This window comes from Schistocerca americana, chromosome 8 (genome assembly GCF_021461395.2).
Source record: "Schistocerca americana isolate TAMUIC-IGC-003095 chromosome 8, iqSchAmer2.1, whole genome shotgun sequence".
Classification (NCBI taxonomy): domain Eukaryota; kingdom Metazoa; phylum Arthropoda; class Insecta; order Orthoptera; family Acrididae; genus Schistocerca; species Schistocerca americana.
Window position 1 is genome coordinate 103,325,719 of NC_060126.1, and position 12,927 is coordinate 103,338,645.

Below are 12,927 nucleotides of genomic sequence, written 5' to 3' on the forward strand. Positions count from 1 at the left end.
AATGAAATGAAGAATAAATGTAGAAAGATGTTTGAGGTTACAAGCGGGAGGGTAAAATATTTCATACAAGAGTGTATAGAGCATTATGTTATTCAGAAACTGACTGCTGACAGTTAAAGATTCAGTGAGAATCAGAATGCAATAGTAATAATAGTAGTAGAAGAAATTAGTAAACAGAACAAAGGAAATAACTTTATCTATGGAAGGTACAACAGTAAAAATGTTTGGCAACAATAGAGGCCAGAGGGACCAAATATACTATCAAGGAAACAAGTTGGTGGAAGGTAGATAGGAAACAGATGTTCAAGAAGTGTTATAGGTTAGTGATAGGTAAAACAGTATCATGTTGTATGCACATGTTATTCACAGGAAAAGCCTTAATTCAACAATTACAAACCTCTTATATAATGTGAGCAAAATTATGTTGTTGTGTGAACAAAGATAACGTTCCTGATGCATGTGAAATATGAGAAAAATTCCCTTCATTAGCAAAATTGTAACTGGTTGTGTAAAATGATAATTCAATACTTTTGAGGTACTTCTGAACCTATTGGAGAAACTAGAGTTACTTTGTTCACTTTCTTTGACAGTAAAATAAGTCACTGAAGCTCATTAGAAAAGTCAATATTGCACTGACTTGCATTTATTTATTTTACTTGCTGAAAAAAAAAAAAAAAAAGAAAAGCTTTGCATGGGTTTTATTTTCATTTGTTTTCTGTGAGCATTTTGTGAACATAGTAAAAATGAACATTCAAATAATCATAAAAATGTTAGTACGACACACCAAATAGAACTCTTGAATGCTCAAAAATGCTCTTTTGTACACTTAAATCCACTGAAGTGTTGAGCAATACTGTAATTTTAAATGAACTGCTATGCTAATCACATCTTTATAGAACATCGAAATTATTCCAAAATATACACGAGAGATGTCCTGGTGACCACCACAAAGTATAGCAACCACTTCAAACACTCACATCTCCAGAAACACAACAGCTAACACTGCACAACTACTATAGTATACAACAGGTGAATGAGCAGAAGCCTCGGAACAAATGCTGTCTTTGCTTTATCTTTTCCTGGTATTATTTTTGCTGCTATTACATTGTTTGATAAATGATCATGTTCACTTCATGTTTTGAATTTTTAAATTAATATTGTCAATTACTTTTTTACTGCTTAACTGGCTCTTTCAAATAACCTACTTGGGTAATTTTGAACAGTGTTTGGAAAAAGTTTACATATTAATTCATTTGGACTGTTGACGATGTTACATAAAACTTCTGTAAATTCAATTTGGACAGTCACATAGTCAATTGGGTGAGTGCCTTCACTAATTTGTACAGAGTTTTTCAACAAAATGTTTCGCTTCTTTGTCATGGCAAATTAAAGTCTCATATACCCTCTGCCACACACTTAAATGTGATTTGCAGAGTATCCATGTAGATGTAAATATTTTTTCTTAATTGTCATTTCCTCACTCAAGACCAAAGAAATGATTTCTTCAAACATGCATCAGTTTCATCTGCTGGGGTTGATTTTGGAAACACTGTAAGTGTTTGTTGAAAATGTTCAGAATGTGTAAGTAATGCACCTCCCATTAATTCTGGATTATCTTGGAGATCTAGATCATTCTCAAATTTTCAAGGAGTTTCTATAAAATTCTGACACATTCTGCAACATTCTTGAATATTCTAGAAGGAACATTCTGGCCAGTCTCGGCCACTTCGACACTTGATTTCAAGCTGCTTCACCATCTTTCCATAAGAAGTCCATTGTTGTGATGCCATGTTTGGGCATCCATATTTTGAACCCTGCCTCTCCAGTTCCAAACCAAACGTTCTTCATGCCTGGGGGTGGGGAGCTACAGTATAATATACCCCCATGGTGTAGTGTGTGGGGGAATTATAGTGGCATGCATGGACAAACCACATTTGCATTTATTATTTCATTACGAACATATCCCATATTTAAACACCCATACCTTCACAACTAACCCCTGCAGTTCTAAAACAATACCTTCCTCATGGATGGGGAATGGAGGGTTACCACACTGTATTACACCCTTGGGGCTGCAAAAATCTGTTGCGAAGTTTTTGCCGCACGCGCAGACACACTACACTTACCTTTACTATGTATGTTGATTTAAATTTCATGGTTGACCGACCACTTTAGTCAATTCCATACAAATTGGTTTTCAGTTACCTGTTGCAGGATTTCTTCATTCCTTCATTCTCTCAGCCCATTACTATCTTTTCTTTTTTCTTTTTTCCTCAAAAAAATCATCCTTCTCAATGTTTGTTAATCTTTATCTGTAATCTGTTTCATTTGTCTTTTCAGTTTGTTGATTTGGTCTGTTTTGATCCTTAATTCTTCTATTTTAATTTGCAGATTACTCATTTTTTCCTTGATTTCTGTAATTCATCTCATGTTACTCTTTGACTTGCATATTAATAAATATTATATTAATTGTGAGTAGGGAAAATATTTGTAAATGAAGAAACCATTAAAATTTCTGTTTGAAACATTGGCACTGTTGATTTATGGAACGCACGCACACACACACACACACACACACACACACACACACACACACACACACACACACACACACATTGTCTTGTCACTGATAAAAAAGTATCTTTGATTTTAGCGCGTGTTGGTGGGTCTCGGGCGCCAGGAGGAGGCACTTCTAGTCGCAGAGAGGGGGCGGACACGAGCATTGGTGGACCTGCTGCTGGAGAGGCAGGCTGCTGACCCCTGCCACCACAGTGGCTCTGCCCCGGCGCCCCGCCTGGATGACAACACCCCCAATTCTGTGGAGCAGCTACTAGAGATAGTCAACAGGCAAAAGGCGTCTGTGCTCTACTACAGCTTGGCTGCAGGCTACCTCTACTCTTGGCTCATTGTGCCAACAAAAGGCAAGTGAACAGAACTTTTTATTACATAAACAGATGCATGTTTAAGTATGGCATCTGGACAATTTTTTTATGTTGTGTAATATGTCCAGTAAAGTAAACACAAGAAACCTGAGAAAGATATTTAATCTCTGAAATGGCCAAGCATGGCACTGTGGTCAAGACTCTGCACTTTTGTTATTAAGGAACTGGGCCAGATCCACTGCAGAAAACCTTGATTTGGGTATTAAATATGTCCCTAAATGAAAGGACAGCAGAAGAAAATGCTAACCTTCAGTTTAGTAAAGATTTTATAATCACATTAGCTGTTGTTCCTTCAACTGCACCATGTGTTAGTAACAATTGTTCCATTTGTGCCACTAGAATCTGCAGTTTACTATACAAATTGTTTCATCTTGTTGTATTTAACATATTGCCTTTGAATTTAAGGAAACACATTGTAGAGTTTGTTACTGAGGGGGTCAACATTCTACGATTGATGTACCCATCTGACTATTAACAATGGAATTTTACTGAGTTCAGTAAACAGACACAATGACAGTTTCTTGGAATGTGAGTCTGCACTACTCAGTTCAGTCTGATGGTTGATCACTGAAGCAGTAATTGCTGGTATTTCACTGTAATGTTCATATGTAGACGAAGTCCTTTGGATAGTGTCTGATGGACTAGTAGGGGTGGCTGGTAAGAGCAAGGAGGTAGAGTGTGCTCAGCAAAAGAACTCCTGTTATGTATGGACCTTTGGGAATGCCTGGCATAGAGCACAGAGCATAGAGTGCATATGACAAAAGAAAACTGATTGAGGAACTACTAGGCATGATTGTCATAAAGCTTGGAGTGTGAGCTGACTGTAGAGCAGTCAAGAAGAGACCTAAATACTTGTCTGGCAGAAGGCACATGACTCACAAAAGTGAGTCATTGCCACGGCAGCAGTGCTGTTTGCAGCAATGCTCCTATTTCTGCTAGTGAGGCTGGTGACACAGCCACGGTGACTGCTAGAGGCTTGATTAGACCATCTGGCTCGTGACTATCTGGCCTTCTTACAGTCCAGCCTGCTTAACTGAGCCTACTTAGTTAATATTATGATAATATTTCTCCGCAATAAAATGAGGATTAATTTATTGTACATACTGTACTTTTACAGAGCTTTAGCAAGCAGGCACTGGCTACAATGCTATGTGGCGTTTCAAAATGTCTTATGAATCTTCTGCACTTCTAGCACCTCTGGAGTCACAGCTATAAGGCACATACTGTATTGTTAATACTGAATAAATTACTGGAACCAAAGCCCTTTCCCAGCACTCACAAACAGTTGTTGGCAACCCTGTAGATTTTGTTTTTTCAGTTGTGGGACAACCAAAGTGCATGCATTGTTAAATTGTTGTTTTGTGCAATCCTTTTTGTTTCAGTTAAAGAGTCCTAATTAGGTATTACACGAGAAAAACTTTTCAGAAAGTATGTGCTGTAATGCGACTGGATTCTGGGGTAGCCGCCAGAACTGTTGCTTTGGAGTTAGGATAGGAAAAAGTAATATTGGAGACTGGAAGAAAAATTAAGCAGAAATTGGAAAGTGGTGTGCTTCTCAAGCTAGTGGAAGTGCAATACAAGTAAAGGAAACAGTGTTGAAAGATAAGCATAAAGAAGCTGAAGAAGCTTTATTTTTGTGACATCACATTTAGGAGGAAAAGTTTGCCCAGCACTGCACCGATATTGTGGCAAAAAGATCTGCAGTTTCAGTGGCAGACAGAAGAAAATTCAGAATTTACTGCCAGTCATGGATGGTTGATTGGTGGGAAAACCAATTTGATATTCACCAGATTATCATTGGTACAGGGGTTTCTTGCACTGATAAAGAGGCTGTGCCATTGTTTAAAGACTGTCTTCTGTAGTTAATTCATGAGAAGGAAATTTCCATTGAACAGTTCAAAAGTTGTGATGAGAGTGGTTTAAATTACAAGATGCTTCCTACAAAAATGCATAAGTAAAAAATGAAATCTGTGGCACCCGGATACAAGAAAAGTAAGGAACAAGTTTCCATCATGATTTGCAGTAATGCAGCTGGCTACGACAAACTTAGTTTTATCTTAATAGGGAAATCACAAAAACCTAGAACTTTTGAAAATCTGGAAGATTGAGAATCACTGCCAATCTGGCCTCGGCAGCCAGATACAGTGGTTGTGGGCGCGAGTTTATTTGCATGAGTTTGTGTGTATGTGTGTGTGTGTGTGTGTGTGCGTTTGTTTGTTTTGTCTAAGTCAGAAGAAGGCTTTTTGGCCAAAAGTTTAATTGTTTAACAGTCTTTTTGTTGTGCCTGTCTGCAACTCAACGTTTCCACTATATGGTGTGTAGCAATCTATTCTTTTCATAATACTTTTAAGTTCATTGATATGAGCGATTGATAATAATGAAGAATATGTAACCATTCTGAAGAGGACCAACTTGCTAGATGTCATAAGGTGGTTGATTGAAGTGTGGAAAGAGATTATAAACATATCACCTATAAGGTCTTGGAAAATGCTTTTAGACCATTAAGATGGGTGTCTTAACTTTACATCCATGTGTGAAACGTAAGTCAAAGATGAAATAATGTTGTTTCATTGCTCAAAAATGTACTGGACTGCGAGGATGTTGATGCTGATGAAATCACAGAATGATAGCAAATAATGAAGTTGATGAAATAAATGACAACAATATTGTGGAAATAGTGATGCAGCAGCAAGTAAGATACAAGGAGGAGGCGAACTTAGATGAGAGGAGAAATCTCATCCCATATTTTGAAGGGTTCAAGATGACTGAGGCAGCACTGCAGTACATTTGTGAAGAGGCGGAAGGAATGCCAGCTGATGTCATCTGTTTGCATAAGGGAAGGAATATTGCAGCACGGAAGAGAGCTAAAGGAGGGAAACAGTTATCTATTAAAGACTTTTTAAAAACCTCAGACCTGGAACTTTCATCTTTTTTTGTTAGACCTGACTTTCCATGTGCATGATCATATATTCATTCTTTTCAGTGTAGATCATTTTGGACGGTGTAGTATGTACATAATAACAGTTATAACTAGCAAGTATTACATAAGCAGTCAGAAAATGTTAGTGGAAGTAGGCTTGTGTGTGTAAAAAAAAAAAAAAAAAAAAAAAACTGTTTTGAATAGTCAGCTGGGGTTGGAAGATAAAATTTATGGAACTCCAGCCTCTCTGGCTTCTTTGTTATCTGGCTTGATTTTCAGCCACATTAGGCTGGGTGGATTCAGATTACCTTATCAATAAGGTTGAAGTTACAGATATGAAAGTAGCTAGGATGATTCAGGTACTAGTAGATGGGAACAATGGCAGGAGGGTGTCCACAATGAGGAAATCAAAGAAAAACTGGGAATGAACTCTATAGATGTAGCAGTCAGGGCGAACAGGCTTAGATGGTGGGGTCATGTTACACGCATGGGAGAAGCAAGTTTACCCAAGAGACTCATGGGTTCAGCAGTAGAGGGTAGGAGGAATTGGAGTAGACCAAGGAGAAGGTACCTGGATTCGGTTAAGAATGATTTTGAAGTAATGGGCTTAACATCAGAAGAGGCACCAACCAATGTTTGCACTGAATAGGGGATCATGGAGGAATTTATAAGGGGGAATGTGCTCCAGACTGGACACGGAAAGCCATAATCAGTCTTAAATGATGATGATGATGATGATGATGATGATGATGATAGGCTGGACAGTTTTCTGAGAGTGTGCTTGTGTTGTATGTATTGCACTGAAGTGTCACAAATCACTCTGCAGAGCATGATGTTTACAGCTGGTGTGCTCCTGCAATGGTCTCATTTAATTATTTGTACTGTTTGCTGTCTTTTTGTTCCTAGGAGCTCCAAATTGATTGTTAAAATTTTACAGTGAAAGAGTGGCCTGAAATGTAAGTATTATAAGTATTGTAAGTAATGTAAGTATTTATTTTTAGGTGTGGTAAGATTCCATGAAGTGGCTGTTAGTGAGGTTGAGGCTGAACGAGAGCAAGAAGCTAATGGAGAGGAACTCCTGGCAACATCAGGCTCTCTGCTGGAGCATTATATACAAAGTGTTCGAGACAGCTTGGGCGTGGAACTACACACGATGTCCAGGTACTGTAGTGGTACATTTATTTTCTTTCTGATGAAATTGGGGCATGAATTTTCAATGTGTATGTGGTCCTAAAAATTGGTGAGATGGCACAGAAAAAAACATTAATTAATACAGTGTCATATATTATTGCATGTTTATACAATAAAATTATGTGCGCAGGGGACGAGGCATCATGGGTGATATGGATGCTGATGCTTCAGATATTTGGTCACAGCACTTGGAAGAACTTGGTGATCGCCTAAATCAGGATGCTGATCGAACTGGCTTCCTGCGTATGGTTAATCGTAACCATCTCTTCAATTCCAGCAACTACAGTCTTAGCAGTCTTTTCAGGTAACCAGTGCTCATGTATTCTGATCAGAGTTAATCACATTTTATTGATATTGTCAACCAGCAAGAGAGAATCTTTACCTCTGCACCAGAGTTTTCACCGTTGTGCAACTTCCTGAAAAGCTCAAACTGTGTGCTGGGTTGGAACACAGGCCATTGTCTTTCATAATCTGTTCTCTTAATAACTGAAAATCTAGGCATGACTCAACCATTTTCGCATATTTAGTCCTGTTGGAAAAAGAAAAAAGGGAAAAGAATATTACAGAGAAATGGTTTAGTGGCAACATTGCATAGGTGTCAGTAAAATTAAAGAATTTCATTGCAACATATAATGCACTCTAATTAATTCACATAAACAATAATGCAAAATCTGCTGCTTTTAGCAACATAACATGTAATTAGCAGTTTTTATGTCCTCTTTAAACTGTTTTAAATTTGAAGGCAATGGTTTATTAATATCAATAATCAATAGTTATTTAATGTTGAAATTGGATCTTGACTTCTTTCACAAGATTGAATTTAGTGTGTAACAAAGAAAGAAGTTTAATTTGTTGTGTGAAGAACTGATTGCCTGGAAGTGATGTCAGATGAGAACACCCTGCTTCAGAAGAGATCCATTTTGCTAGCAACTTTTGTTTGCCAATGTCACATTTCCCACAACAAATCATACCAAAAGTGACCTGTTTTGGAGGTATTTGTGCTGTGCATCGATTAAATTGTATAATTCACAGTGCAAATACAAAAAATACTAAATTAAACAATCAGTATAGTATTTACTTGGTTTGCTTCTATCAGCCACTTGAGTGAGCAGGTACCATATTTATTTATATGTTTGTGAATGTTTGTGTGTGTGTGTTTCCTGTGAATATGTGCACTTTAATTGATACATCAAGTCAAAGATCTCTCCAAAACACATGATTTTTGTTAAGATTTGTTGTGCAAAGTTAATGAGAAACATCATGTTGGTAGATAAGACTGTTATCTCAATTTGAAAGTCTAAAGAATTTGAAAATGGTTTCAATATTGTAGGGAACAGAAATTTTTGGTGATGATTCAGCATGGTTTTGAAAAACATGGAGAGACAATTACATCAGGCAAAGGTGAAATGAAGAATGAAGTACACTGGGTTGCACCTTCAAATTCGGCTGGCAACTTTTTTAACCACAGATCCAAAACTGCATTCAAACCCCTAAGCCATTGTTCCAAGCCTAGGTTGATAATGGTGAAATATATTAATTTTTATATATTCAGGAGTCTGGAACGGCAGGTCTCAGCAGTGTAAGTATTCTGAAGGGATATAGATCCTTTCAGAATCTAGTGAAAAGTAACATTCCATGGCAGCAGATAATGTGTCATTGTCAAATGTGTGCTATTGTGCTGAAGGTAGTTTGTCTTCCACATCCAGGCACACTCAGTGTAGCTGTATATACACTACAGAGAAGTGTTGACAGATTTCGGAAGAGAATTTAAACTTATGATGATGGTGTCATTCAAAAAACATCCAACTACATATGGTAACAGAGCTATTTTTTCTTTAATTGGTTAGATTTATTTGGTTGAAGATAAATGTTTGTTATTTATCAATAATGTAATCATAAGAAAGTAAATAACACCGAAATTGGCCAGAAAAAGGTAAAGTCTATGGTGCAGTCCTGTGACTAGGCTATTGGCCTGACAGCTTAGTGCAGATTGAGTGCAACCTTACAAAATCTGTGGCATTAGGATGGAGAGGGTGACAGGCCAATTGCCCTGGCCACCTTTTACCAGGGAAAGATCCCTAGTACCATAGCAAGCTGAGAGGACCGCGAGGCTGTCCGGGATGGACCAGAATGAAGAAAAATCCTTACCCCTGTCCAGGATTGATCCCATGATCTCCAGACCTGGAATCTAGTGTTCTACGCACTAGACAAACACGGCCACAAAGTTGGCCATAAAATAAAATATTTTTTTCCAAATAAAATAATTTTTCCTGTTCCTAGTTATTGGCTCAAACATAAAATACAAACTTGAAATTAATTTGATAGTGGTTCTTATCATTTCCATTCATATAATATATTTTAAGGTGTTTTCAGTTTAGTTCAGATTTCACAAGGTCTCAGTATTTCAGTGATATTTTGTGCCAGTATGTAATATTTTGTACCAATATGGGAGCATAATTTTGATCATTTGCAAACAGTTTTATATGACATTACCAATTTCTCACGTTGGTAAGCCCTTTATAATTGCTGTGACCTGTGTTTTCAGCCTTGGCAGTGTAGGTGGCAGTGTAGCAAGTGGACCAGCGTCACGTCCTGGCTCGACGCGGTCACGACAGCCACCACACCAGTCTTGGCAGGGGCCATCCTGCCTAGCAGCTCTCTACCAGCTGTTGTTGGCTCCATTCGAAGACTGCCTCCCCTCTCTTTGTGCTAAAGGTAATAGTACAAGTCTGTTACAAAGGTTAATTGTAGTTAAACTTCCATGTATATGCATTCAGCACCATACGAAACAAGAAAATAAAAAGGTTCAGTTTATTGGAATCAGAATTCTGCCCTTAGATGACTATGTCAACTTTTCTGATATTATATTTACCCCCCCGTGAACCATGGACCTTGCCGTTGGTGGGGAGGCTTGCGTGCCTCAGCGATACAGATGGCCGTACCGTAGGTGCAACCACAACGAAGGGGCATCTGTTGAGAGGCCAGACAAACATGTGGTTCCTGAAGAGGGGCAGCAGCCTTTTCAGTAGTTGCAGGGGCAACAGTCTGGATGATTTACTGATCTGGCCTTGTAACATTAACCAAAACGGCCTTGCTGTGCTGGTACTGCGAACGGCTGAAAGCAAGGGGAAACTACAGCCGTAATTTTTCCCGAGGACATGCAGCTTTACTGTATGATTAAATGATGATGGTGTCCTCTTGGGTAAAATATTCTGGAGGTAAAATAGTCCCCCATTCGGATCTCCGGGCGGGGACTACTCAAGAGGACGTCGTTATCAGCAGAAAGAAAACTGGCATTCTACGGATCGGAGCGTGGAATGTCAGATCCCTTAATCGGGCAGGTAGGTTAGAAAATTTAAAAAGGGAAATGGATAGGTTAAAGTTAGATATAGTGGGAATTAGTGAAGTTCGGTGGCAGGAGGAACAAGACTTTTGGTCGGGTGATTACAGGTTTATAAATACAAAATCAAATAGGGGTAATGCAGGAGTAGGTATAATAATGAATAAAAATGTAGGAGTGCGGGTTAGCTACTACAAACAGCATAGTGAACGCATTATTGTGGCCAAGATAGACACAAAGCCCATGCCTACTACAGTAGTACAAGTTTATATGCCAACTAGCTCTGCAGATGATGAAGAAATTGATGAAATGTATGACGAGATAAAAGAAATTATTCAGGTAGTGAAGGGAGAGGAAAATGTAATAGTCATGGGTGACTGGAATTCGTCAGCAGGAAAAGGGAGAGAAGGAAACATAGTAGGTGAACATGGATTGGGGGGAAGAAATGAAAGAGGAAGCCGCCTTGTAGAATTTTGCACAGAGCATAACTTAATCATAGCTAACACTTGGTTCAAGAATCATGAAAGAAGGTTGTATACCTGGAAGAATCCTGGAGATACTGAAAGGTATCAGATAGATTACATAATGGTAAGACAGAGATTTAGGAACCAGGTTTTAAATTGTAAGACATTTCCAGGGGCAGATGTGGATTCTGACCACAAACTATTGGTTATGAACTGCGGATTGAAACTGAAGAAACTGCAAAAAGGCGGGAATTTAAGGAGATGGGACATGGATAAACTGAAAGAACCAGAGGTTGTACAGAGTTTCAGGGAGAGCATAAGGGAACAATTGACAGGAATGGGGGAAAGAAATACAGTAGAAGAAGAATGGGTAGCTCTGAGGGATGAAGTAGTGAAGGCTGCAGAGGATCAAGTAGATAAAAAGACGAGGGCTAATAGAAATCCTTGGGTAACAGAAGAAATATTGAATTTAATTGATGAAAGGAGAAAATATAAAAATGCAGTAAATGAAGCAGGCAAAAAGGAATACAAACGTCTCAAAAATGAGATCGACAGGAAGTGCAAAATGGCTAAGCAGGGATGGCTGGAGGACAAATGTAAGGATGTAGAGGCTTGTCTCACTAGGGGTAAGATAGGTACAGCCTACCGGGAAATTAAAGAGACCTTTGGAGAGAAGAGAACCACTTGTATGAATATCAAGGGCTCAGATGGCAACCCAGTTCTAACAAGGGAACCTCCCCATCGCACCCCCCTCAGATTTAGTTATAAGTTGGCACAGTGGATAGGCCTTGAAAAACTGAACACAGATCAATTGAGAAAACAGGAAGAAGTTGTGTGGAACTGTGAAAAAATAAGCAAAATATACAAACTGAGTAGTTCATGGGAAGATAGGCAACATCAACTACGTTGAAAACACAGGAGCGCCGTGGTCTCGTGGTAACGTGAGCAGCTGCGGAACGAAAGGTTGTTGGTTCAAATCTTCCCTCGAGTGAAAACTTTAATTTTTTATTTTCAGTTTATGTGACAAAATCTTATGTTTTCATCACTTTTTTGGGAGTAATTATCACATCCACAAGAAAACCTAAATCGGGCAAGGTAGAAGAATCTTTTTACCCATTCGCCAAGTGTACAAGTTAGGTGGGTCGACAACATATTCCTGTCATGTGACACACATGCCGTCACCAGTGTCGTATATAATATATCAGATGTGTTTTCCTGTGGAGGAATCGGTTGACCTATGACCTTGCGATAAAATGTTTTCGGTTCCGATTGGAGAGGCACGTCTACTAATCGCACGGTTTTGCGATGCGGTCGCAAAACACAGACACTAAACTTATTACAGTGAACAGAGACGTCAATGAACGAGCGGACAGATAATAACTATGCTAAAATAAAGAAAGTAATATTTTCACTCGTGGGAAGACTTGAACCAAGTGCCTTTCCTTCTGCAGCTGCTCACACTTCCACGGGACCATGGCACTTCTGAGCTCACGTTTTCCTTGATGTTGCCTATGTAGCCCATGGACTACTCAGTTTGTATATTTTGCTTATTTTTTCACAGTTCCACACAACTTCTTCCTGTTTTCTCAATTGATTTGTGTTCAGTTTATCAAGGCCTATCCACTGTGCCAAGTTATAACTAAATCTGAGGGGGGTGCGATGGGGAGGTTCCCTTGTAAGCAAAGAAGGGAAGGCAGAAAGGTGGAAGGAGTATATAGAGGATTTATACAAGGGCGATGTACTTGAGAACAATATTATGGAAATGAAAGAGGATGTAGATGAAGATAAAATGGGAGATAAGATACTGCGTGAAGAGTTTGACAGAGCACTGAAAGACCTGAGTCAAAACAAGGCCCCGGGAGTAGACAACATTCCATTAGAACTACTGGTGGCCTTGGGAGAGTCAGTCATGACAAAACTATACTATCTGGTGAGCAAGATGTATGAGACAGGCGAAATACCCACAGACTTCAAGAAGAATATAATAATTCCAATCCCAAAGAAAGCAGGTGTTGACAGATGTGAAAATTACCGAACTATCAGTTAGTAAGTCACAGCTGCAAAATACTA

The 12,927-nt window shown here is 38.8% G+C and overlaps 1 protein-coding gene across 1 annotated transcript in view; it reads left to right on the top strand.

Moving 5' to 3' along the window:
- Positions 1-12,927, top strand: part of LOC124545596 (tetratricopeptide repeat protein 28) — a 232,198-nt gene that overhangs the window by 173,242 nt on the left and 46,029 nt on the right. The window contains exons 17-20 of the mRNA XM_047124544.1: positions 2,654-2,921; positions 6,864-7,023; positions 7,184-7,357; positions 9,599-9,768. Coding sequence (XP_046980500.1) covers positions 2,654-2,921; positions 6,864-7,023; positions 7,184-7,357; positions 9,599-9,768 — 772 coding nt within the window. The remainder of the gene's footprint in view (positions 1-2,653; positions 2,922-6,863; positions 7,024-7,183; positions 7,358-9,598; positions 9,769-12,927) is intronic.